The following is a 26,225-nucleotide window of genomic DNA, read 5'->3' on the forward strand; positions in this document are numbered from 1 at the left end:
AAAACTCTAAAATACAAAGAATAATATTTTTATTTATCATCACTTTCAGCAAGTATACTTTTTTTAATTATTTCCATCTACAATACATTTTTTCTGTGGACTGAAGAAACGTGCACCAATTGATTGCCCTTGTGGTTTAAGGTCTGTCATAACAAAACATTGCTAAATGAAATGGATATGCATATAATATATATATTTAAAAAACATTTGAATCCATATTACCCTGTGCTCATAAATATTGATAAAAATACCTTTTTAAGGACCTGCCCTGACTTCTAACGTTCTAAAGGCAGAAATGAATGTTTGGTATGAATATTCAATATTTACACACAAAAAATATCAATATTTCTGAGCAAAGATTAAAGGGCAAAAGCCCGTTGGCCTGTACGTCTTATGTTTCTCAACTTCTCTCGGCTGAGCAGATTCAGCCTCCTCTGCTCTGTGAAAGCTCCGCGGTGACGGCCAAGATCGCTAAAGGAATGTATTCCCAGGGTTCTCTCCCTTTTAGAACTGCAAGAGTCAAAGAAAAACAATGTCTAAGAAACAACATCTGAAGGAAATTATGGAATAATAGCTAAACGTTTACTGTATACATATCTGAGTCAAAGTCCTACCATACAAAACTCAAAAGAATGCCACTTGTGCATAATGCTGCATCCATTCGAGCGTGAGATGCAGAAACATTTAGAAACAAACTTAAACTTACATTTTTGAGGAACTCCTCTGCAACAATACGAGCCCTGGCGTTGACAGACAGCTTCATCTCACTGATCTCCTTGTCAATTTCCTCCATGAAATGAATGACAAAGTCCACCAGTTTGTGCTTGTACATCTGCTCTGTGTGGAAGTTGGTGATGAGAAAACTGATGTCATAGCCCTGCGAAATGAAGATGGGTGACAAGAGATTGTTTTAAAAACTCCAAACAGCAATAAACCACACGAATCAAGGTTTCCACTGTTAGCAACAAATCATTTTTCTAGTCAATTTGTGAGTATTTGTGGAAAACATTAATGGCAAAAATCATTTGAAATACATTGATTGGTTTCTGCTATCTCCACTAACTGGAACATTCAGGTTGCGTTCATGAGCAATAACCATTACTGGCCATTTAACTCATCTTTGATGTTTCATAATGTATAAAACAATTGTTATTTTTGGTTCATTACCATCCATTACCTTTAACAGGAAAACGTCTTGCTCGTAAGGCTAGAGCCCAACTTAGATAAGATAAGATAAGATAGTACTTTATTGATCCCAATTTGGGAAATCTTTGTGTTGCAGCAGCAATGTATTGTACAATAAAAATTAAAAGACAAGAAATAAACAAGAAAGTAGAAAATATACATGTTGAATTTACAAATGAACAATAACAAGATGTAAAGCAAGGTATTATAGATACATAAGTATAAGTATGTGACAGATGGAATATGAAATATTAAACTGAATATATAAATGTAAAATGTACATTTATTCCAAGAGAAACTATGGAGCAACTAACTTCCAATAAATAAATAGGTATATGTAGAAACCCTGTAAATGTGACACTGTCAATGTCCACTTGCCTCTACTGGTTTCCTCCTGAGGATGAAGAAGTTCTCCGCCCTCATCATCATGAACCGCATGAACTTATGGCACAGGATCTTCTCAATCTCATCGGCCTGCAGCAGCACAGTATTTCAAAGGACAGTCAGGATTACAAGTACAGTTTGGATCTTTATATAATAATCGTTGTATTTACTTGTTGATAAGCAACCATTTGTTTCTTGTCAGGGTCTTAAACACATAACCATTGTGACCCGACCTGCTTGACAGCGATGCTGACTCGGACAGAGTTGATGGAGCCCTCGATCAGAACTTTCTCTTTGTCGTTACGGCTGATGATCACAGGCTGGAGGAGCAACTCTTTACTGCTCCTAAAAGGGGGAGAAAAACAGAGAAATCATTTTCGGTCGCACAATCAGTCCACAGGGACTAAGAAGGGAAACCCAGAACTCATGCACTGCTGGGTGTTATATGCTCCAAAGTCAATTTCAAAGTTGAGGTGACAACTCACCGTACTTCCACCTCTGGTTTGTTGTGTCTCTCCACCACCTGCGAGGAGAAATTCTCCAGGCAGACGGCCGCTTGCAGGGTAGCACGAACTGCATTGAGATATGGGCGTAATGTGGCCGTCTGAGAGAGAGAAGACAGAACAAAGTAGATGAGAAATAATCCTAAGGAGAACGTCTGAATCTACAGGCAGGTAGAACTAAGACTCAAGACGTTTTAAAAGCACACTATTCACTGGTTTCACTGCACATAATAACGTCTACAGTGATATACACAATGACTGCCTTCACATGACACAACCAGCAATTCATCAAAAGCACATATCCCTTTTTTAAGATGTTGTGCTTCTCCTATTTTATACAATTATCTTAATGAAACAAATCAGCAGTTTCTTTATTGAAAAATATTATTGACCTTTACCTAATGACTCCAAAATTAATGTAGTATTGTATCAGTACACTTTTATTTTAAGAACATTTTATTATGGAAAAAAACGTTCTAATGGAAACTAATTCATTTTTCATTAAAATATTAATATAAAATATGAGAAGCAATAAAATCAAACATTAAAAAATAAGTTTGTCCCACACATCCAATGTAGCAATAACATTCTGCATTGATTTGTGTTGCATAATGTTCAATAATACGAGCAAGATAGCACAAGTATATTTATAATAATATTGTGTTTCTGTCATTCAAAAAATACATTATCGATTGTCTCTGAGAGCTAGCTTTCCTCTGACCATTATGAATATCAACAATCCAACATAAAACTTCCCCGCAGTGTAAGTAGTGGATAAAGTACTATGTTATCTTATCTCTTAGTACAACTACCAGTAGCCTTACATCTGTAGGCCTCCGGTAGAGTAGGCCTACGTTACTTGAGGAAATGTAACTTTAGGCTCAAACCACTGGGTGTTCGTGTTCAGAATAGTAAGAACCACTGGTATAAATGTACCAAATGATAATTTATCAATAAAATGTTAATTTAAAGCTGATCAACCAACATCACCGTGTTTATCAGTGCAGGTGGGTCACCATATGTGTCCACCATTGAACGTTACTTAGCAACAAAGTATTACTATGGAGCTGCGACCTGACGGGTCATTATAACATAAACACTCTGTCACACTCTGTGCTCACAGGTACGAAGAGGCCATTACATTATCAAGGATGTTTCCTTTTCAGCTAATGTTAGCATGTTAGCTAACTGCCTGCAGCTATTCTGAATAGTAATAGAGAAAAAACGAGCTGTTTTCCCTAAATTAATGCCGTGTTAGTCGAGGAGAGTTAACAACTTAACATCGGCAAGGTTGGATACATGTAACTGATTAAATGTGTCGGTTTATCAGCACAAATGTCAAATTTATCTTACCATATTTCTCTGTGTGATGAGCGGCGGCTAAAGGCGGAAGTAGCTACACTTGACAGGTTTTCCGTGAACACAACACCGGAACTCAGCTCTGCGTCTGGTGTAAACCTTATTATACATCCATGGGTGTAAAGAGACAGATTTGGCACAACATACACGAATGAAACATAGAGATTACAAAATGACCATTTAGCAGTAAATATTATAAATGTACAAAATACGTTTTCCGTGATACTTTATTCAAAATAAAGGCAGTTGATTCCCTTTTTCTTCAACACAAATAACAAGATCATTAGAGACAAAACATGACCGCACTTGTCAATGTTAACATTTTGTTCAGTTTCTTTACTTATCTTGCCCATAGTCACATTCTTATAAAATCAAGTATCAAATAATATTGCAATGGGGTCCAGGATTGTCTTTAATGTATCAGGGTTTGGTAGTGTGCCAGAATTTAAATGCCAATAATGCCAAATATGCAATAATCCCTAAAATCCAGTAAAAACTCACCGGGTCATGATAGAACTACTTTTAAAAATGAATAACATTGCTATAAAATAGAAGACACACAACAATACAATGAAATTAGGTTTACTTTATTTGTCCAGTGTAGTTATAATATCTGGTATGAATCGGGAGTCATTGGGTCACATGACATGGAAGCTAATTAAAATAAATTACTTTTCTATGATGACTTCCTTTTGACATTAAAACAACCTGTAGGGAGACCAGGTACAGTTGCAACACGGGTCGGTTGTAACACCTTCAATATCTCCAATCACAAACAAGCTAGAGTGATGAAACTCACTCTGCACATGCGCAGATAGATGGTAAGATCGCTGAGAAAAAAAGGAGCCACGTTTGAATTTCTCGCGTAAGATATCAGCAAAAGTGTGTTTCTGAGGTAAAATATTAACTAAAATTATATGATGTATTTTTTGGATACTGTCTTGAGTTCAAATGTCTAGGAATCCAAACTAGTATTATTAGAATCACTGTTTTGTAAGCTACAAATATAACTAGCTAAATATGGGTCAAGCTAGCAATCAGGCAGGTTCACAGGGGGTGAAAGCAAGACTGGTGGTCCTGGGACGGTTGTAACGGGACGGACGGTTGTAACATGGCACATTTACAATGATGGCACATTTGCTTGAATGATCAATTGTTCATTCAAGCATACAGTTGTATTGTTGATTGGTGTGCATTGTCCCTGTAAAAATAAACAGAATAAAATACTGTACATCAGTAGGCCTAAAGTGTGTGTGTGTGTTTACAGTATGCCAAATGTCAGAAAGAGGAAGACAGACAGGGGAGTGCCACTTGCTCTGCTGCAGAGGGCCTCAAATGAAGTTGAGAAGGGCAAATCATTCAGGGAAGTGGCAAAGTCCCTGGATATATGCCATGTCACCCTGTATCGGTTCCATACAAAGAGGCTGAGGTTCGAGAGTCACAAACACCCCCAAGAGTAGGCTACTGGACACCAAAGAAGGTGTTCTCAACAGAGCAGGAGATGCTTTTGAGAGACTATCTGATGGAGGCAGCTGATTTTATGGTCTCAGCTCAAAGGAGGTAGGTCTACATAATTAAGGTAGAAGCACCTCTCAGAGAACAGTTTAATCCTTCACAGAGGATGATGCTGTGTGTGTTATGTTATCCTGTTCATTGTTTGTTGGAGGATGTGTGAAACCCCATTCAAATCTTGTTGCCTTAGAATTTGACAGCTTTCCCTATTTGTTGTCATGTAGTGTGAAAAAAGGTAACCGTTATTAACATGTTACAACCGTGCCTGGCATGTGCTACAACTGTCCCTGTACACAAGGACAGTTGTAACAGTTGAGTTTTTAAAAAATACATTTTCCAACCTGTACTTATTTCATAAAAACATCTTAAATACATTATTTCAGTAGCTGACATATTGATAATGTATAATATAGCAAAATGGCTATCCTATTGTAAATGGTTTTTTACTTATTGGGGAAAAGCCCAAAAAGTGTTGCAACTGTCCCTGGTCTCCCTACTGTGCCTGTGATAAATTAGAATGTACTACTCACTATAAAATAAACAATTGACTGAGTATCATGTAGTAAATCGAACATTCTTAACAAGGAGTAAATGTACAGCTACACCGACAGGAAAGATAGGGAGCTGTCAATCAAGCAGCACTTAATCACACACATCTTATATTTTAAAGTGGACCTATCATGCTATATTTGAATAATATAGTGTAGGACCATACCTATATATATAAGGCATATTTATACTTTTTTTTTTTCAAAATACCAAACAGATCATGCATTTTAGCCATGCCTCATTTCGCTCAATTTGCACTTTTTTTAGCTGTTTTTGCAAGGGCTGATTCTGTGAGAACAGCACCACCTACAGGCCTGGCATATGTACTACAGCGTCTCCAGCACTTTCGAACGGCAATGGCAGTGGCTGTCTCCTCCTGATTGGTGGAGTTGGCCCAATAGCCGTAGCGTCACCGTCCTGACGTCAGGACAGTGTTCAAATCTGGATCAGTTTTGATCAGATCCGTTGCAGCCCCTTTTTTAGAGATTTGGGTATGGAGGAAAATAGAGAGGGTTGTGTTTTCTGACACTTGGTGAGTTCCCTGGAACACCGGGGACACATATGTATAAAAGACGTTCAAAAGTGCATTTTGCATGATAGGTCCCCTTTAAGTAATACAAGAAAAAGAAATAAAACGGTAAAAAAGGATACATGAAACACCGTAAGAAATTACAAAGACATAAATAGAGACACATATTGCTAGACCATTGATATATTCAAGAGTTTTATTATTTGACGTCCCAATTTTCTTTGACAACATCATTGGCATCGCAGAGATTTATTTTCTATAAGGAGAAGGAATAATACCAGGGCAAAATGTTGGATCTTTTCTTAAAATGGAAAGAGAGAACATCCATTTCAGTTCAATCCATCAGGCATTTACCTTTACCATCTATACACTGTAATGCACAATCCGTTAAAAATATTAAGTACTAAGCCAACCTGAGCTACAAGCAAATAGAGAGAACAGCAATAACAAAGACATGACAGAAGAAAGGTGTATGCTGTGTTGGTGACACGATTGTAATTCCAAAGCGTTGAAAGATGCCTGATGAAGGACATGACACATACAGCAGTAATAGTAGCAGTACAAGTAATGTTACATAAAAGGCAAATATTAATATATTGAGGAATTACTCCATGTTTTACAATGTGACTGCGTTTTCAGCTTTTACTTTATGTCTAGAACATTTCGTCTGCTGTGTGAGGCAGTTATGAACCCAATGACACACAAGCACGAAGGGAAAAGGCAGTACAATCACAAAGTGTTCGACAGATTCTCAGGGGCTATATTGGACAGTGATAACGAGTGAGGAGGTATAATTTGAAGCTCACCAAAAGGCGTGTGGTGACAGACGTTGCCCAAAATCAGTCATCCCTCTATAATATTTAAAGGCAAAAACATAAAAAGAAAGTGCAAAAAAAAACAAGTTTGTGTTTCGGATTGGCTTGAGAAGTAACATCAGCCAATTAAAATATATAATATGTAGTTCAACTTGATTAGTTTTTGAGAGACAGGCAATAGAAAGCAAAGAGGAAACAGGAAGAGAATAGGATACTTGGGATGCTGACGTTAGCCAACATCGTCTCACATGACGGAGCTTTGGCCAGTCCAGCTAGAGTTCCCAATTGCACTCTTTGAACGTGGCTCCATCTCCGTGTGAGAGTCGGGGGCCAGTTAGAATTAAGTAGGTGGGACAGGACATCACTGAGGTCAGGGGGGGGGGGGGGTTATTATTCTCTTGTGTGATCTAAGGGCACTGGATTTGTCAGCTATTGGCGCTTGTGTAATTTGTGTGCTAAGGGAGGGTGGGGGGTACATCCATGTGCAGCGTACTGCGTGAGGGGTGGTGTTGATGGAATGAACAGTTGCGTGACGGAGGAAGACCAGTAGGGAAGTCCTTTCCCTTGGGGGGTGGGGGGGGTGATGTGACTGGTGACGGGGGGGTTTCAGAAAGCCAAGAGAGGAGATGGTCCAAGCTGTCCCTTAGCAGCTGCAGCTTTCTGCTGAAGCTTTAGCTCTGTCATTCCTGTCCAGTTTGATGGGCTCTGGGAATTCATTATACAACTCCACCTCTGTCTCCTGAAGGGCGGCAAGAGAGGAATAATCAGTACAGGAGCAAAACAAGCAGACAAACAAATAAAGACTGGGTTTAAAATGATTTATCTATGATTGTTGAAAATTACACATCTCTACTGTCTTTTGCTTTCATTTCAAGCCACTGTAACTCACTTGTTTGAGGGCGTTACGTGCAATTGTCTGGAATGCCTGTTCTACATTTATGGCTTCTTTGGCGCTGGTCTCAAAGTAGGGGATGTTGTTCTTACTCTGACACCAAGCCTGAGCCCTTTTGGTGGTTACCTGTGTGTGAGAAGAGGAACAAAAGATTCATCAATACAGTGAGCTGGAATGTAAAATGATGGGTTTGTTGATGTCTCTAACAGAACAGTAATATAGAAAACAGAAATGTTAAACTAAATGTAATTTCATATCATTCTTCTTTGAGTGAAGTGGGTTAAGATAAAAAATAAATAAATACATTGTGCAGAGAATCTTTGTTTTTGATTTGTTTTCATGTGATCTAAACAACCAGTAATAATGTGCTATCATTTCGCCATACTCAGAGAGAAGCATACGCTGATCTGCATTAATGTAATACCTTTATGAACCTACATCAATTTGAGCCTTGTACTTTAATAAAATGAATAACTTTGCCCAGGTAGTGACCCTGTGTTTTCACACTCTCTGCCGTACCTCCTACTGCAGTTTGTGTGCACTGAGGAACTTGATTATGATGTGATTTAAACTTTACTGTAGTTAAGCATGCTTGTCAGAAGTAAAAGCTATAAATACAGTAATATCCAAATTCTAAATCAACACTTGAACGCTGCGCAGCGTTTTTTGTCTTTTCATTCAACAAAATAAACAGTTTGCTCTCCCACTTGCTGCACAGAAAGGGAAGCACGCATTATACTTATTGAAAAAAGTTGATTTAATACAAATGCAAACTTATTTAATCTGAAGAATTTATGCTTTTGTTGGAGCTTTTTAAAATATTTTTTAGGGTGATGATAATAAAATATGACAACACCAAAAGCGTCAAAAACCTCAAAAGAGGCTTTGGTTTAAAAAATAAATAAAGATAAAGCAATGATGGTCATAATGGAGGCGTTATCTTCCTTTCCTCCCCCCCCCCCCCCCTTTACCAACCTGTCTGTTCTCCAGGTCAATCTTGTTGCCTAGAACCACAAAGGGGAAGTTCTCGGGGTCTCGCGGGCTGGCCTGGATCAGGAACTCATCCCTCCAGCTGTCGAGGGTCTTGAAGGTGTTGGGTGCAGTCACATCAAATACCAGCACACAGCAGTCGGCTCCGCGATAGAAAGCAACACCGAGAGACTGGAACCTCTCCTGGCCAGCTGTGTCCCAGATCTACACAACACAAAGAGACACAAGTTAAGGTCATGGACTACAGAAGAGAAGAAAACTGCTATAAACATGAACAACTATTGAAATAATGCAAAACACTGACGCCATGGTGTGTGTCTAACAGAAGGGAGGCATTCCCCAAGATGATATGTGCAATATATATATGCCGTTAATAACTGTGCAATATAAATTCTCAGAACTGTTACAAGATGTGTTTTTTGTAAATTGTGTAACTTTTATTATTATAATTTTCCTTTTTTTAATGCATGCTACTTAGGTAACATTAAGCTGTCTTTGGCTCTTTCCTGCTGTTACAATGTAAATGTCCCCTCTGTGGGACTAATAAAGGTATTCTGATTCTGATACCTCTCCAGCTCTATTTGTACCTGCATTGTGACGAGCCGGTCATCCACCATCACCTCCTTGGTCAGGAAGTCTGCTCCTATTGTAGCTTTGTACTGGTTACTAAACTTCTTGTTCACATACTGGTTCATTAGGGAGGTCTTTCCAACACTGAGAGGGAAACAAAACATATATATATCATACACTGATATTGACAGGTTGACTGATAGCTTAGGTAGGGCTGTCATTTGATCCAATTGTATTTTCATTTACAATGTATTCTTTATTAGGTCTGCAGAACAAAGTGTGGTTGAACACAGTAGGGCAGTTCTGCCTGGAGACAGCTGATGGCAGAGTAATAAGGAAGTAGACCTAACTGATTTCATGCCAAGAATTGCTTGTTCTGACATGAGAAATATCACGTGCTGTGACTCACCCAGAATCTCCCAGGATGATGACTTTCAGGAGCACTTTCTTCCTGGACGTCATGTTCCCACAGCTGCAGAAAGACACAGAGAGAGTTTAGCACACAGGGAAGACCATACGATGCATTCCTAACGTCTTCATTGCAAGTCACAACCTAATCACCAGTTTTCTTTTGTTCAGGGAGAATCAAATCAACCCATAGGTAAATCTGTTACTATGCAGGTGGCCCCTTTGGAAAACATTAACTTACAAACTTGTGTATTGAGTTTTATGCCCCTGGACCAATCATGTTTGAATAACATTCATTCCAGTCATGTGCTTTCTAAGCTGTTGGACAAATCACGAGGATCACATCATTCTTTCTGTTTCACACGACAGGAAGTTTCCTCCTAGAGGACAGACTCCTTCTCCGCACTACAAGTCTAAACCATGGCAACCCACAGCACATGTTGTTCCAGTACACTCTCAGACGGTGTAATTGACTGATAATATAGGATGAGTATGTATACATTACAAATGTAAGATTACCAGAATTGTATACAATGATTTGGGACAAACTGTCTGTATATCTAAAGGTAACTGTGGGTTAATTTCTACGTGTTAACGTCACTTGAAAACATATAATATATGTAACAAATATGAAGCTATAAAGTGAACAAACTATGTCACTTAATAACTGAAATAGGCGAGACTAAGGCACAGCTTTGGTACTTCCTGTGTGAAAATGTTGCAGAAGTTCTGGAAAAAGCAATAAGGTTGCACTGAATTGCGTGTCGGTTAGTGAAAGATATGGTATGCAATAGTTTCATGTATCATCATATTCATCACCATTAGGCAATCCGCTTCATTTCTACAAACATTTCTAGAAACATTGGTAAGAAGAAGTGGAGTTCATCATTTCCTTCCCATCTCATCAGAATTAAAGTAATATCAAAGATATTGCCCAACGCATATATGAGTAGAAAAATGACATATTGTCCCCACACGACTCTAGCTGATTCATAAACAAACACATCTAAATTGCAGCTGGGAGAGGATTCACTCAACCACAAGAGAGGAAGTTCACACTGCAATAGAAATGCCAGTTAGGAGAAATTAGACGTTTTATAGAATGTCACCTTTCAGATGTTCTCTGAAAATAAAACGAGCTGAGAGGTCAATCCTGATCATGGGATGTCTGAGTTATGAAAACATGACCATGGCTCATCTTTAGCCCCTCCTACTTTTATTATTTTGCCATTTATCCATCTACAGTAGGCCCAATCCCCCTACCTTCAAAGCTTGAATCATCTTTCTTTATTTGTCAAAACTTTTTGATTGTATTGCCTTTAAATGCACATTTACATTTCTCTGCCCTTGCCTTAAAAAAAACTAAGGTTCAATTTCACACTTTTGTCTCGTGTGCCAAGTAGAGTCCAGCACATGACGAGAAGCCGGTTTACTTTAGGTATGCATACCGACAGTGAGAAGCAGTAGGAGGCGACTAATGGGAATAACGTAGCCTGACATTCAGCGTTCCCTCTTAACACTGAAGATGGCTTTAACTGTGACTTAGGCTACATTAATAAAAGGGCTATGTATAAAAGTAAAGACCAACAAAATATAGACTTGGTATTGAACTATAACCGGTTTAACAGAAAAAAAAATGACTGCACCCCATCAAATCTTAACAAAGTAAACACACATCATCAAAGACATTTAGAAATGCCTATCTGCCAACCCACGCAGGTTCAGCTAGTCCACTAGATCATAAAAGTCTTTATATGATCCGATATTGAAACTAAGCCTTAAAACACCCTTACACATCAGTTCTTGTCAGGTCCTGGAACAAACACGCCTGCATTCTTTCTGAAAGGAACAAAACAGCACTCACTGACTGCCACCCTGTGAAGCAGCGCCGTATGTTATGCACTTCATGTGAAGCAGCACTATGTGAAGGAGAGCAGTATGCTAGAGACTGAGTAGATGACCGAAACATGAACAACAGCACCGAGTGCTAGGCATGCTCAGACTAAAGTCACATGATTACAAAAAAACTCAGCTCTGGTCTTTAACCTTCACAAACAGCAGAGCATTAGACATTGACTCCTGAGTGCAGACTATCATCGCTGACGGGAATCAGGTGGAAGCCTCATTAAAAAACTGTCCAATCAAGACTCAAGAAATGATACAGCAACATGACAGATTTTATTTTGTTAAAAAAACAGCCAAGTTCTTCATACATTATCTGCAATTTTGTGGTGATAATTGACGCAATTATTGTACTGGTTAATTCTCCTAAAATAATGTGCTTGGATGTATAGATTTGCCCTGATTCTGTGTTAAGAAATGAGTGTCCTGATTAAAGTAGCCAATGTGTTACAGAGACTTAAATCAGTGTTTAATGCTCAAAACAATACGCAAACCTTTTTATTACAAGGATTTGCATTAAGATATTCCAAAGGTCAGATCACTTGGAGAAGTGTTGCAGACGCCTGACTCCTGAAATTAGCGTTACTCCTGAGAATTTTTTTTATTTGATCCACCCGTCTGTCAGGTAGCATTTAATTTCCTGTCTATTAATATGAATTTGATGCGTAACTTGATAACCTGATCCCTAAAAATGAGAAAGATATAAATAATTGTGCCGACAGAGAGTTCAACAATTGATTCATTCTCAGTTAGCCACAACCAAACACACCAAACTATATTATGATGTTTTATCCATCTATTGTTCATTATCACTCTATCTAATTACATTATTTAAGAATCAAACAGATGGCTGGGCAAATATATATAAATAAATAAAATGTGGCTTCACCAAAATCTTCATTAATGAGTTTTTAGTATAGATGCAACCGTCCACTTCACAAGACGCTAATATACAAATTGAACTGTTTATGGACTTATATTGAGAAGTGTGTTTTCACTCACAGCTGTCATGTGTTTTGAGTTAAATTGCCCACAGATTTCCTGCCATGTCTGTAAATCACTGTCACAAGCAGCTGGAATTCAAAGATCCTCTCTGATATGGATTATGCATGTACACCCACACAGACACATCAAACTCTGGACTAAAAATAGATTCTGACGGCTTCAGATGTTTCTCAATGCTCAAAGACGCCGTAAAGTTAGACCACCTTTATGTTTCCTGGTAAGCTACCCAACATGCATCTTGGTTGGTGCCCATGTGATAAACAGATGGTTTGGTGACCCAGGGTTAACAACATGAGTAAAGACAGCATGGTCAAAATCAGTCATATTGATAGGAGGAAAATACAATAAACAAAACATCAGAAAAGCTTGAGAAAGTAGGTTACAATATCATGTGCATATTTTTTTAAATAATGCTTTCAAAAGGAGTTGTTTCCCTACTTTTACACAACACATGTTTCACCATGGTGTTGCAATTCAGGATTGTATCAAATGGGAATGTTTTGAAGAAAAAGACTCCTTTCCACATGAGCCTACACACAAATCCAGACACTGAACTAAAAACACTACTGAAGAACTCAGAGCAGAACCAACTGGAAGGTACTCTGTGAAACCTAAAATGAGACACAGCTATGTATGCTACATGTTAACTGTGAAAAGAAATGCGAGGCATTTTAACCATGACAAGACTACATGAGTATATGTTGAGCTGAACCACTATATATAATATGTATTTATTTTACAACCAATTCATGCCGACTCCTTGGATACGTGTTCGCAGTAAAGTGTTTTTATCGCATGTACAGCACTTTGACTCGACCAAAAATCGTTTTTAAAATGTGCTATATAAATAAAACTTGATTTGATTTGATGTGTTGAAATAGGGTGGATTCAAACATTTCGGCAGTTAAATGTAAAACTCTATTATTGTTGCCGGTTGTCAATGACGACGATTATCATTCAAAACAAAATCACAACTTAACATGTCTCTTACTGTTGTGTACCAGTATGATGAAAGAGTCACCATCTGAACTTGAATATGAAATCAACATATTAAAATTGATTTATGTTACCTGTCACCTTGGCAAGCTTTGGGGCACAAGTAAAGGGCGTTGTATCCACATCAGATAATTCAACTGACAACATGGTTAAACAAATAAACTACAGGACGTGTACCTGCGTGACATGTGAGTCATCACCGAAACAAAACAATTTGACGCAGATAAACACAGTGCAGGTCACCCAAGTAAGCACATGATACTCATGATGCTCTATGAGAGAGCTTGTTGACATAAGACCAATATAAACTCTGGCACTTGACACCAATACATGTGATCAAAATCCTCCCCGTCATACGGTAAATTACCATACAGAAAGTGATAGATTAGAGATTTGGAGTGTGTATCGCAACCCCTGCTTCTCTGTATACATGACGTAAAAAAATGAAGTAGCCTATCAAGCGAAATCAATATTCCCGCTGTCAACCTTTGACATATATTTTACGCATCTTTGTTCGACCTCGGCTCTCGGGTTCTCCTTCCCGACCCAGAGGAGCCAGAGGCCGGCCTTGTTTTTGTCAACCAGCTTCTTGAAAAACATTGCACCACAATTAGCTGTTAACGTCGTAGCGCTGGCGGTAATACGACACTGGACGAATTGATGAGTGAGCAAATATTAAGCATATAAAAAGACAGCTGTCATCTAAAAAACTTACTTTGTACTCGTAACTCACCGAGGAGGAGACTTCTGGACGGGCTAACGGGCTGTTGTTGTTCAGTTAGCGTAGCGGCTAACGAGGCGTTACGTTAGCTAGCTCACTCGCTGGCACTGCACTCGTTAGCTAGCGCTGATTTGGCAATACCTCGTTTCAAACTCTTTGAACAATGTGTTGCCGTTAACGTGAACACAAACTAAAAGCCTTTAGTAAACTGTCGACGCAGGTTATCTACAACTGGTGTGTAAATGTGGCACTTTGCGTAAAAGCTTGCCTTCCAGCGAGCTAACTGTCTGCTTCTCTCTTCCCCTTTCACTTCCTTCTCCAAAACAACGCCTGCGTCCTACGTCACACCTTTGCGTCAGACGCAGCTGACTGACACTCCCAGCCCACCTATGACATCTCTTTATTTCTTCTTCTTCTTCTCTCGGTTTTTGGCGGATTGCAAACAACCATCTCTTTATTTATCTTAGTAGACTCATACTAGTTATTAGTAATTAGTCTATGACTAATACCTGTGCTTTACTTCTGAAGAAAGTATTGCCATGTCGCTATTTGGAGTATATAGCAACCATTGAAATTGGTTACATTATTTTCGATAATAGAAAAGTCAAGTTTATTCATAGAGCATATTTGAAAAACAACCATTGAACAAAATGCTTATATACATAATACATAATAGAACAAATAAGAAGTTGTCAAGTATACACAGACATAAATAAGAGAACATAAGTGTATGATATGAAGAGCTCAGCATCATAGATTTACAAACAAAAAAACAGCAGTAGGCTATTAACTAAGATAACTAACTCAGATAAGAGAACAAATTGTAATAAGCATGTCTTGATGTTACATAATAGGATACAGAAAATATATATTCAGAAGGATATTAATCGTATTGATGAAGGAGAGATATGAATATGGTCATCATCTTTGGATTGCAGATGTGGTCTCTCTTCCTGGCAAATTTACAATATCAACAGGGTTATTTTTCTGAGATTTGGGCTGAGTAACACACAAGACATTTGCGTGCAACTGAACTCAAAATCCAGCGCCCTCCTGTTAAAACATGATGTTCATTCTAAACCTTAGAAACCTAAGTTACTATAAATTATGGTTTAGTGTGTTTAAGTTTAGTTGTAGTGAATCACATCCAAAGGGAGAGCACTGATGATCCACCACTAGAGGACAGTGTCAACCCACTTTGAAAGAATGACCCTTCTAAACTGGAGGGGGGGGGGGGGGGTCCCAGACATAAGCTCACATTTATGTTTTGGACCTCCGTATAGCTATGTAGCACACTGTGGTGTTGACAGTGTGCTGAACAGTGTTTAAGATAAAGATAGTTAAGTGATACACAGGAGAGTCTCTTTTTCCCTTAAAAAACAAAAAGAAAGTATTGCAGGAACATGCAAATATGAGCACAATGCTTTCCAGCCTGTCTGCAAAGAAGATGTATTTACAAACCATAACAACACTACTGAAAGATGTCATACACGTCAGTTAACGTGTGGAAAAAATGGGAATGCTTTATGCTGAAAAGCTGACGCTGAATTGCTATGCTGAAATGTAATGTGTAAGAAGAAAGTGAAGAATTTAGATTGAAATGATACATGAACACTGGGGGCTTGAATGTGTGATAAGAGAAGAAATGAAAGTAAAAAGGCTTGGAAAAGCAGCAGAATATTTGAACTGCAAACTATTGAACTAACTTGATGGCGAATGATCTGTCGCCATGGCAACGGTATTTGATGACACCCCATAATACGCTTAGATATGTTGATGGCAGCATCGTTACAAACCTGTTTAGTTTTGGGCTGTTTGGAGCATTTTCACTGAAGTTATGAGAAAACCGTGTTTCATAGCGAGCATTGTGTTGCCATGGCAACGACATTTGAAGAAATCTCAAAACTGTCCCGTAGATGTCTTCACGGCTGGACTGTTAGCACACATGTGAAGTTTTAGCACTTTTTGACAATTTTCATAGGAGTTATAGCAATATCGTGTTTTATTGCAAGGGATGCGTTGCCATGGCAACAGCTTTTGAGGAAAACTCACTAATGGCACATAGACATGTTGAGGGCTGGACCATTAACTGTCATCTGAAGTCTGGTGGTGTTTTGACCATTTTCATATCAGTTACGACAACATCGTGCTTTTTGGCGAGGGATGCGTTTCCATAGAAACAGCCTATGGTGAGATCTCAGATTTGCTGTAGAGCTGTTGAGGCATGGACCGGTGATATACAAGCGAAGTTTGGGGACGATCGGACCGTGTCCATTGGAGTTACAGTGACATCGTGTTTCATGGCGAGGGATGCGTTTCCATGGAAACGGCATATGACGACACCCCATAATTGACATAGAGCTGTTGAGGGCCGGACCATTAACCATTATCTGAAGTCTGGTGCTGTTTTAGACCATTTGCATAGGTATCACGACAACATCGTGTTTTATGGCGAGGGATGCGTTTCCATGGCAACAGCCTATGGTGAGATCTCAGATTTGGCGTAGAGCTGTTGAGGCATGGACCGGTGATATACAAGCGAAGTTTGGGGGACGATCGGACCGTGTCCATTGGAGTTACAGCGACTTCGTGTTTTATGGCGAGGGATGCGTTTCCATGGAAACGGCATATGATGACACCCCATAATTGACGTAGAGCTGTTGAGGGCAGGACCATTAACCATTATCTGAAGTCTGGTGCTGTTTTAGACCATTTGCATAGGTATCACGACAACATCGTGTTTTATGGCGAGGGATGCGTTTCCATGGCAACAGCCTATGGTGAGATCTCAGATTTGGCGTAGAGCTGTTGAGGCATGGACCGGTGATATACAAGCGAAGTTTGGGGGACGATCGGACCGTGTCCATTGGAGTTACAGCGACTTCGTGTTTTATGGCGAGGGATGCGTTTCCATGGAAACGGCATATGATGACACCCCATAATTGACGTAGAGCTGTTGAGGGCAGGACCATTAACCATTATCTGAAGTCTGCTGCTGTTTTAGACCATTTGCATAGGTATCACGACAACATCGTGTTTTATGGCGAGGGATGCGTTTCCATGGCAACAGCCTATGGTGAGATCTCAGATTTGGCGTAGAGCTGTTGAGGCATGGACCGGTGATATACAAGCGAAGTTTGGGGGACGATCGGACCGTGTCCATTGGAGTTACAGCGACTTCGTGTTTTATGGCGAGGGATGCGTTTCCATGGAAACGGCATATGATGACACCCCATAATTGACGTAGAGCTGTTGAGGGCAGGACCATTAACCATTATCTGAAGTCTGCTGCTGTTTTATGTTGAGGGATGCGTTGCCATAGTAACACCACATTACGTAACATCAGATTTGATGTAGAGCTGTGTTAACCATTATCTGTAGTCTGCTGCTCTGAGCATGTCAGTTGGAGTTATGACATCATCGTGTTCCATGACACAGGTGTTTATATTTGAGCTAACAACGTTACCATAACACCTGTGCTTGAGACCAGAGATCTAAGGTTTCCATGGTGATGTGCAGTAATCAGTGAGAGGAGAGCGTTTGCATTGTTCTGAATGAGAGATAAACCTCTTACATGTGAACGTTTTGTTGAAGAACCGTAACAGATATCGGTTAAATGTCAACGCGTGAAGCATCTCAAGAACTCTGAGCATCTGAAGTGTGCTTTTTGTGTACTTTCGGGTTCATAATGTGGCCTTTTTGGAAGATTAACTAAAGGTGTGCGGCTGCTGTGGTGGGGAAAGATGAGGCTGAACTTACAATGGGGTTTAATGGAGACATGTTGAAAGTTTGTGTCACTTCATGCCCTCAAGAGGCATTTTGTTTAATTATTTTGCTTAATATTTTTTCTTTTTTCAAGCTATGAGATGTTTTCCTACGTTTGTCATGAAAAATCTCAGGATTTAATTTGGGAATTATGGCAGGTTTAAAAAATATATATGAAGGCGAATTTCAAGCTGTCCTCCACTCTAGCTTTGAGATCACACACTCTAGCCTTAACGAGCTGCGCAATACACACAATGTTAAAATCTGAAGAAGGCCTCTTTACCAAGGTCTGAACAATGTTTAATATTTCTAAAAGTATGAATCTGATTTAAAAGTTGTTTAATATGAATAATGTCAGAAAGATGTCTAACATTTTAAAGTTGGAATGAGGTTTCTGAGTGAAAGTATGAAGGAACAGTTAGCAGTTGAAGTCGCATGAAGATTTTTCAAGTATGAAGAGTTTCTCCATTGACTTCAATGTTAAAAATGTGATGAATTATGGGATATATCTCGGGAATTATGAAAGTTATGAATGAGAAAAGTAATAGCAATCGATTCCCGACCGAGCTGAAAGTTTTGATGTTTGAACGGAGTTTCTGCGATGTGGAATGTGGGAGAAAAAGAGCAGCAAAATAACCCGGCGGAATAATAATAAAGAATTTCGTGCGTAAACTAAATAATCAGATTTCTGGATATTGGGAGTGAATAACATTATGTTTCAATATTAGAACCTTCCTCATGAAATCTGAAACAAGGGTTTTTTTTTTGGTCAAAAATGCTGCACAATCTGATTGATCTGTCAATCACTACATTCATTACATTTACCAAAAACACATTTATTCTCAGCCATACACATTAGTAGAAATTATGAGTTATAATAAGAGAATGCACATTCCTGCAGCCCCAGCTGAATTAAATGGATCTGAATTAGTTTACAATAGTCACATTTTGAATCTGTATTCCTGTTGCATTATTTATGGGTGAATGTGTCCTTACTATCTTGTGTGTGATATTATGTCATAAACGTTCAAAGATATGTTGATATCCTTTTAAGGGTATTTTTTTTAACAAATGGAAAAGTCAGAATAAATAACTTTGGCTGAAAACAGTTTTTCTGTAGATTACATATACATTACATTACATTGCATTTAGCTGACGCTTTTATCCAAAGCGACTTACAATAAGTGCATTCGACCAAGAAGATACAAACTTCAAGAAAACAGAATCATATAAGTACATCAGGTTTCATAGAGCCAAAACATTTCAAGTGCTACTCAACTAGCTTTAAATAAGCCAGTCCTTTATCAGTATATAAGTGCTTTGTTAGTAATTTTATTGCTCGAAGTGGAGTCGAAAGAGATGAGTTTTTAGTCTGCGCCGGAAGATGTGTAAGCTTTCTGCTGTCCTGATGTCAATGGGGAGCTCATTCCACCATTTTGGAGCCAGGATAGCAAACCGACATGTTTTTGCTGATGGGAACTTGGGTCCCCCTTGTAGTGCGGGTGCAGCGAGCCGTTTGGCCGATGCAGAGCGGAGTGCACGTGCTGGGGTGTATGGTTTAACCATGTCCTGGATGTAGGAAGGGCCAGATCCATTCACAGCATGGTACGCCAGTACCAGTGTCTTGAAGTGGATTCTAGCAGTTACTGGAAGCCAGTGAAGGGAGCAGAGGAGCGGTGTGGTGTGGGATAATTTAGGAAGGTTGAAGACCAGACGAGCCGCTGCATTCTGGATGAGCTGCAGAGGTCGGATGGCACATGCAAGTAGACCAGCCAGGAGGGAGTTGCAGTAGTCTAGGCGTGAGATGACGAGAGCCTGGACCAGAAGTTGCGTCGCTTTCTGGGTCAGGAGGGGACGTATCCTCCTGATGTTGTAAAGAGTGTATCTGCAGCAGCGGGTTGTGGCAACGATGTTTGCAGTCAAGGACAGGTTGTTATCTAGGGTCACACCCAGATTCCTTGCAGTCTGAGTCGGGGATACAACAGAGGGGCCGATGTTGATTGTTAGGTCAAGAGTGGGACACTCTTTTCCCGGATCAATCCATTATAATTTTAAGAAGTTCAGAATTGCAGCCTCTGTAGAGATCTTATTGTTTATCATATTGTAGGTGTTGCATTGGTTATATATTCAATTGAAATAACAGTAATTCCAAAGACTCTCCTTGATCTGCATTTAAATTCAATTTAGACAATATTTTAAAAGAACACTGAGCTGCCTTTGGCTCATCAGAACGATCAGCTTTCCATACAAGAATTACGTTTTCCTCAATGAACAGAGAAGTCCTATGAGATCCATGTTCATGTGTCAGTGTGTCTACATGTGTGTTTGTGCTCCTTGTTAGTGGGAGTGTGCCTCTCCAGAATCCTGATGACTGGTGTTTATAGAGGAATTCCTGTCTTTTCGCTCCTATTGAATGTAGAGTCTTTATGGCCTCTTTGGAACTCCGTTTGTAAACACAAATACTGCGACACAAAAGGACACAAGTAAGAAAATGGTGCACAGGAGGAAGGGAGCAACATACTTTAAGCATCTGCTGCCTTTTCATCTCTACAAACATTGCTGCATACACACGGTTCTCCAGAAGAAGAAACATTTATTCTAGCATAAACAAGCAGCATGTGAGACAGATATGATCGCAAAGGCAGGTAAAGAGCTCACCCACAGATTTAAAAAAAAGTGAATATATCTGTGAAATACTGGTTTTATATTTGCATATTGTAACACAGCATTTGTGTGAGTGTGTAAACATTCACCTCTGTGTGTGGCTGTGTGGGAGTCTAAGAGAGAGAGCATGAGATGAGTTAAGGAGATGGACAGATTGTGTGTGTGTGTGTGAGTGTGAGTGTGAGTGTGTGTGTGTGTGTGTGTGTGTGTGTGTGTGTGTGTGTGTGTGTGTGTGTGTGTGTGTTTGTGTGTGTGTGTGTGTGTGTGTGTGTGTGTATGTGTGTATCAGGGGGTGGGTGCATTAGTCCATGTCAGACAGCAAAGAGTGCCACAGTTATCTAGGAATCTGAGCCAAAGCAACCTCACTAACAGACAGAGAGCAGGAGAAAGAGGAGGACCCAGAGTGAGATGAACTGAGAGAATAAAAAAAGGAGAAGATGAGGATGAATGAAGCACAAAGAATATAGAAAACGAGACAGACGGGGACAACAATAAAAATACCTAAACAAAAAGGATAAGTCAGCAAACACTTTGCACCTGAAGGGACAGTTGTTGAAATACAAAGGAAAGAGAAGTGAACGTTTTATGAGAATCAACAACTCCAAAAGGACAAACAACCTACAGCTGAGAGAAAAAAAGGATTATCCCCTGCTGGAAAAAGTGGACCCCTGTTCAACAATCTGAAACAAAGGTCAGGACGAGCCTGTATCTCTGCACTTTGTCATGATTTCACTCAGTTCTCTCAGTTTGCTTCCTCTGCTGTCGCTGTATGTGGGCGCCCTGCTGACCTCAGATGCTTCTCCAGCCTGCACACACCCTCCCTGCAGGGACAGGCTGGTGGCTGCTCCCCTCCAGCCCGGGACAGGAGCAGGTAGCGGGGCCTGTGAGGGTCAAACTGGGTCAACAGCCTGCAAGATGGGGGTTTCACTACCAGCCATCTCAGATGTTCCTCGGAAGGTGGAGGTTCAGCCTAAGGTGAGTGACATCACTTACAGCGTGGTGGCAGTCCAGATTTATATTTACAAATCTTGTAAAAAATTCGAAGAAAAGCCGGTTGATGCTAAATGTAGTACTTGCAATGTAACAGTGAGATGTACAGTAGCTGCACGGTATGAAGAAAATATGTGATAACATTGTTGAATATTGCTTTAGCTTGGGAAGAGATAATACATTGTACTCAGTTCTGCATTTCATCTGCTTTCAGCATACTGCTAAAACAAATTTGGATGTTCAACAAAAAAAAATAAAGGTAATTATTTCCAACATTTCTTATTGAACAGATTGACTTCGAATTGATCACAAGGCACCAACTAAAAGTTTAACTCAAATAAATCCCTGAGTTTAATAATGCTGTCCTTTGTAATATGTTTATAGTGCAAGTTGACATTGCAATGATGATCAGAAATGATATATGTGCAGCTTTAGTGAGATTGTTCAGAAACATTGGTAGACATGGTGAAGCAGAGCTGACCCCCAGTCTGCTCATGCACGTGTGTCAGAGAGAGAGATCAGTGTACTATCAGGCACAGGTCAGCAGGTCCTTCCTCACGGGACAACACACTCAACTTGGCACAACCTGAAAGCCATCGAGCAATGACAGTCAGCAATCAAAGGAGATAAAATTAGATCTGCTTTAAAAATGTCCTCATCATATGGTTGTGCTGAGCTCATGCAGCAACAGGTGTGCGTTCTACAATGACTGATGTAAGTGTAAGAGACAGATCGAGTGTGACACAAAACATGCCAGTGAGCGGTGCGTTTTGATTGTGGATTAGCCTTTCACGTGTCATTGTCTAAACTGAAGGAGGCATGTTTATGCACATCAACAGCCTAATTTCTCAAATTTAAAAACACAGCATTATTTCACAGCATTCATTTTATTTTGTCAAGTCAATTAGATGCAACTGACAGATATTGCAAGATCCTGTGTTTAAAAGAGATGTGCTCATAAAGTCTTGGAAAATGAATCAGGTAGCCTGAAAAATGTAGTCTTTTAAGACCAAATAGACAGCATCTTGCGACTTATCGAACAAGAGGGGGTCTTCTGAAGTAGTAGCTTTGAGCGCTGTCTTTGCAGACTGGAGGTGTGAAAGAGCGTCTCGTTCAGCTGCAGCGCTGCATGCGCTCTGTCCAGGAAACAGGGGGCCCCTGGAGCCATGGGGGCCAGGAGAGCAACTCTCTTGGAGCCATCCTGGCACTGATGGCAGCTGTCCTGACAGAGTGTGACCTCCACTGTCACAGCCAGGCCCTTGGGGCGATGGCCAAACGACTGGGTGAGAAGTACACACTTATACCCCCCACCTTTGCAACACCAGACAAACGCACACACAAAAATGCCAGCACAGTCACTCCCCCACACATAGTAAACAGAACCTCAATGAAGCCTGCTAAGTGTCGGTCATAGGTGAGTGCATAGGAATTTAACTGCATTGAGGAGGATGAGAAAAACTCTGTAAATGCACACACACACACACACACACACACACACACACACACACACACACACACACACACACACACACACACACACACACACACACACACACACACACACACACACACACACACACACACACACACACACACACACACACACACACACACACACCACACACACACACACACACACACCACACACACACACACACCACACACACACACACACACACACACTTATGAAGAAAAGTCTTTATACATAGTGGAGGCCCTCTGTCGTGTTTATAAAGACAAAGCTTCTATTTTGAATCCATGTGTCTCACTGATAACCTAATCATTCTCTGGGTGACAGAGAGTGCAGCCGTGGGAAGAGAGGGGGAGAGAGACCTGCTGCTTTTCCTTAAGAGCATCACACAGTATCCACCCACAGGTAAGGGCCTCAGGAGTGATCGTATAAGTTGTTGCTGATGAATAAGTGAATTACAAACGTAGTGTGTGTGTTTCTCAGTTGCCCCCTTGGAGAGGTTACATCCTCGGGACTGTGCAGAGATTTACAGGCTCGGCATCAAAGAGAATGGAATCTACACCATCCAGCCTGACCTGCACAGGCCGGCATTGGAGGTATTTCAGATTCACCACACTCATAAAACATAAAGAGGGACCCCCACCCCACTTCTCTTCTTTTAGAGATGTGTATGGTATATGTGGATCGCTAAAATCTAGGCTTTATGACATCAAAGTCTTTGTTTTGGCTCAGGCTAAATGTGACATGGAGCTGGCGGGGGGCGGGTGGACGGTGATCCAGAATCGGCGGGATGGCTCACTGGACTTCAACAAGACATGGCAGGAATACCGGGAGGGCTTTGGTGGTCTGCAGGGAGAGCACTGGCTGGGGAATGCAGCGCTGCACGCCCTCACATCCACCGGCCAGCACCAACTCCGTATCGAGCTGGAGGACTGGCACCATCAGAAACGCCAAGCTACATACAACCAGTTCAAAGTGGCCTCAGAGGCACAGAGGTGAAACTCACATTTTCTGCAATAGATGGAGGGATTCAATCATTTTATAGTCTCTGAAAATAGGCATCAATCCAAGTTACATTTCATGACTGGAGGGTCACTTAGAGGGACAGTTCATAAGGTTTGAAGTAGGGTTGTATGAGGTACTTGTCCATTGACCTTCAGTAGATGGCAATCTGCATACATGTAGCCCCCTATATTGACCAAACAAATACCGTAATTGTCGTAAGGCGAGATACATTTTAGCCAATGCTCTTGTGTTCTCTACACGGACAGTATCACCAATGCTGTTTACATTTTGAAATGTTTTTTTTACGTTTATTGTTTGGAATGTTTATTTCTAGTCTTTTAATTTCTCTAATGTATAATGCCTTGTCTTTTTATGCTGCTGCAACGCAAACATTTCCCAAATTGGGATCAATAAAGTACTTCTTATCTTATCTTATCTTATGCCTTATCTAACATAATTTGCCAATACTACTGACTTCAAACAAGAGTGCTACGGATACCAAAATCTAGTCCCAGACCAATTCAAAGTATTTTCTTAAAGTCACACATCAAACAGGTAGCCCTGACCCGTTATTTGTTTGGTAGTGGTATTATACTAGAAGGGTCAGTGCAAGCCTGGTTATGTTTGTGTGTTTAACTTGATTTCTTGGTGTAAACATAGACTTGCATGTAACAAACAACCATCACAAACTTGTCATGTGTCGCTTCTCTTGCTTCCAGGTATCGTCTAACAGCGCGGGAGTACTCTGGTGATGCAGGCAATGCTTTGAGCTACAGCAAACATTACAACCATGACGGAAGACCCTTCAGCACGGCTGACCGAGACCATGACCGCTACGTAGCTGGGAACTGTGGTCAGTACTACGGTGCAGGGTGGTGGTTTGATGCCTGCCTGGCAGCTAACCTGAACGGACGCTACTACCGTGGACGCTACAGTGGGGTGACCAACGGGATCTACTGGGGGACATGGTACATCCTGACGGACGGACGAAGTGGAGAACGCTACTCCTTCAAGAGGGTGGAGATGAAGACGAGACCCAGGAACTTTGTAGGAACATCTTAAATAATGGTGACAATTCTCACAGATAAGAATGTCAACCAGTTTTCTTTAAGTCAGTGTGGACTTTACTTAGAGCAGCTTTCAAGTCACTTACCAGTTACATGCAGATGGCAGCTAATAGATTCAATACAAAATATACAAGAAATAATGTTTTAACATTCACTAGCAGATAAGCTAAATGCATATTATAATATTATTTGGTTTGTTAAGTGGCTTCTCTCTCACAACAGCACCTGTCTAGCATTAGTTCAGTGATACAAAGAATTGAATAGTGAAAATACTGCCTGTAGAAGATGTTATTGTAATAAATTCCCAGAATGTTTATTGTACATTAAAGATCTCTATGTGGTACTTTAATAAGCACCTAGATGCCGGTGGGAGACATTCATCTACAATGTGATTGTTAAAGGGTGTTTTTTTTATTGCCACACATTCACATGATAAAGATGAACTACATCCAATTTGTTCATAAAAGTGAGACGACAAGAATGCATGGATTAACACTAGGAGTTTGTCAGTGCCCCTACCTGCCTAGCTTCATGATCCATTACAAATATTGTCTGCAAAAACTCACATGTTTTAGATCAGATGATGCCATGAGTGAAAATGTCTAACTCTCTGAGGTTAAGAGGTCACCCTGCAGGGGGCTCAAACTGGTGGGTGATACGCAGCTCCTCAAATTCAAGCTGTATCACCATGCTGCTCATGCGACAGTGAGCTTATAGGGATAACACATGTTTCCCCTGTGTTCTGCCTCTACCAGTATTAATATAGAACCAACCCCAAAGCTTAGGGTTTGACACTAAACAGACAGAAGCCCAGTTTTGGAGAAGCAATTTTTCCCACCTTACCTTGTTCATACTTTCCCAGGTCTAAGCTTGACACACTAATGCTGAGCGTTAGGATTTTTACCCTGTCATCATACCACGAAACCACCCTCTGCCCAACACT

The 26,225-nt window shown here is 40.2% G+C and overlaps 3 protein-coding genes across 4 annotated transcripts; 1 reads left to right on the forward strand and 2 right to left on the reverse strand.

Moving 5' to 3' along the window:
- Positions 1–12: 12 nt before the first annotated feature.
- On the reverse strand, positions 13–3,510 carry arpc4 (actin related protein 2/3 complex, subunit 4). Its single transcript, XM_034139382.1, has 6 exons — positions 3,426–3,510; positions 2,055–2,173; positions 1,803–1,914; positions 1,564–1,659; positions 707–877; positions 13–510 (listed from the first exon to the last, which is right to left on the reverse strand). Exons 1-6 carry the CDS (start codon positions 3,426–3,428, stop codon positions 505–507), a joined length of 507 nt encoding a protein of 168 aa, XP_033995273.1. The 5' UTR covers positions 3,429–3,510; the 3' UTR covers positions 13–504.
- Positions 3,511–6,199: 2,689 nt separating this feature from the next.
- Positions 6,200–14,645, reverse strand: LOC117489841 (ras-related protein rab7-like). Of its 2 annotated transcripts, none has more exons than XM_034139385.1 (6): positions 14,333–14,645; positions 9,698–9,760; positions 9,306–9,432; positions 8,704–8,922; positions 7,726–7,854; positions 6,200–7,575 (listed from the first exon to the last, which is right to left on the reverse strand). In XM_034139385.1, the coding sequence occupies exons 2-6, from the start codon at positions 9,748–9,750 to the stop codon at positions 7,480–7,482; spliced, it is 624 nt and encodes a 207-aa protein (XP_033995276.1). In that variant the 5' UTR covers positions 9,751–9,760; positions 14,333–14,645; the 3' UTR covers positions 6,200–7,479. The 2 variants fall into 2 exon arrangements, with proteins under 2 accessions (XP_033995276.1, XP_033995275.1); XM_034139384.1 differs by having other exon boundaries at positions 14,315–14,645.
- Positions 14,646–21,150: 6,505 nt separating this feature from the next.
- Positions 21,151–25,603, forward strand: si:ch211-157b11.8 (fibroleukin). Its single transcript, XM_034139386.1, has 7 exons — positions 21,151–21,724; positions 21,954–21,998; positions 22,827–23,022; positions 23,538–23,615; positions 23,694–23,806; positions 23,943–24,205; positions 24,935–25,603. The coding sequence occupies exons 1-7, from the start codon at positions 21,473–21,475 to the stop codon at positions 25,275–25,277; spliced, it is 1,290 nt and encodes a 429-aa protein (XP_033995277.1). The 5' UTR covers positions 21,151–21,472; the 3' UTR covers positions 25,278–25,603.
- The last annotated feature ends 622 nt before the right edge of the window (positions 25,604–26,225 follow it).

This window comes from Trematomus bernacchii, unplaced genomic scaffold (genome assembly GCF_902827165.1).
Source record: "Trematomus bernacchii unplaced genomic scaffold, fTreBer1.1, whole genome shotgun sequence".
NCBI classification, from domain to species: domain Eukaryota; kingdom Metazoa; phylum Chordata; class Actinopteri; order Perciformes; family Nototheniidae; genus Trematomus; species Trematomus bernacchii.

Bases quoted from the DNA above. Each gene is read 5' to 3' on its own strand.
- si:ch211-157b11.8 (XM_034139386.1), top strand. From the start codon at position 21,473: ATGATTTCACTCAGTTCTCTCAGTTTGCTTCCTCTGCTGTCGCTGTAT. The intron at 23,616-23,693 runs GTAAGGGCCTCA...TGTGTTTCTCAG, and splicing joins CACACAGTATCCACCCACAG to TTGCCCCCTTGGAGAGGTTA. The intron at 23,807-23,942 runs GTATTTCAGATT...GTTTTGGCTCAG, and splicing joins TGCACAGGCCGGCATTGGAG to GCTAAATGTGACATGGAGCT.
- arpc4 (XM_034139382.1), bottom strand. The intron at 1,915-2,054 runs GTGAGTTGTCAC...TCCCCCTTTTAG, and splicing joins AAACCAGAGGTGGAAGTACG to GAGCAGTAAAGAGTTGCTCC. The intron at 1,660-1,802 runs GTCGGGTCACAA...GTGCTGCTGCAG, and splicing joins TCAGCATCGCTGTCAAGCAG to GCCGATGAGATTGAGAAGAT.
- LOC117489841 (XM_034139385.1), bottom strand. From the start codon at position 9,750: ATGACGTCCAGGAAGAAAGTGCTCCTGAAAGTCATCATCCTGGGAGAT. The intron at 9,433-9,697 runs GTGAGTCACAGC...TTTCCCTCTCAG, and splicing joins ATCATCCTGGGAGATTCTGG to TGTTGGAAAGACCTCCCTAA. The intron at 7,855-8,703 runs GTTGGTAAAGGG...TCTCACACACAG, and splicing joins TTGACCTGGAGAACAGACAG to GTAACCACCAAAAGGGCTCA.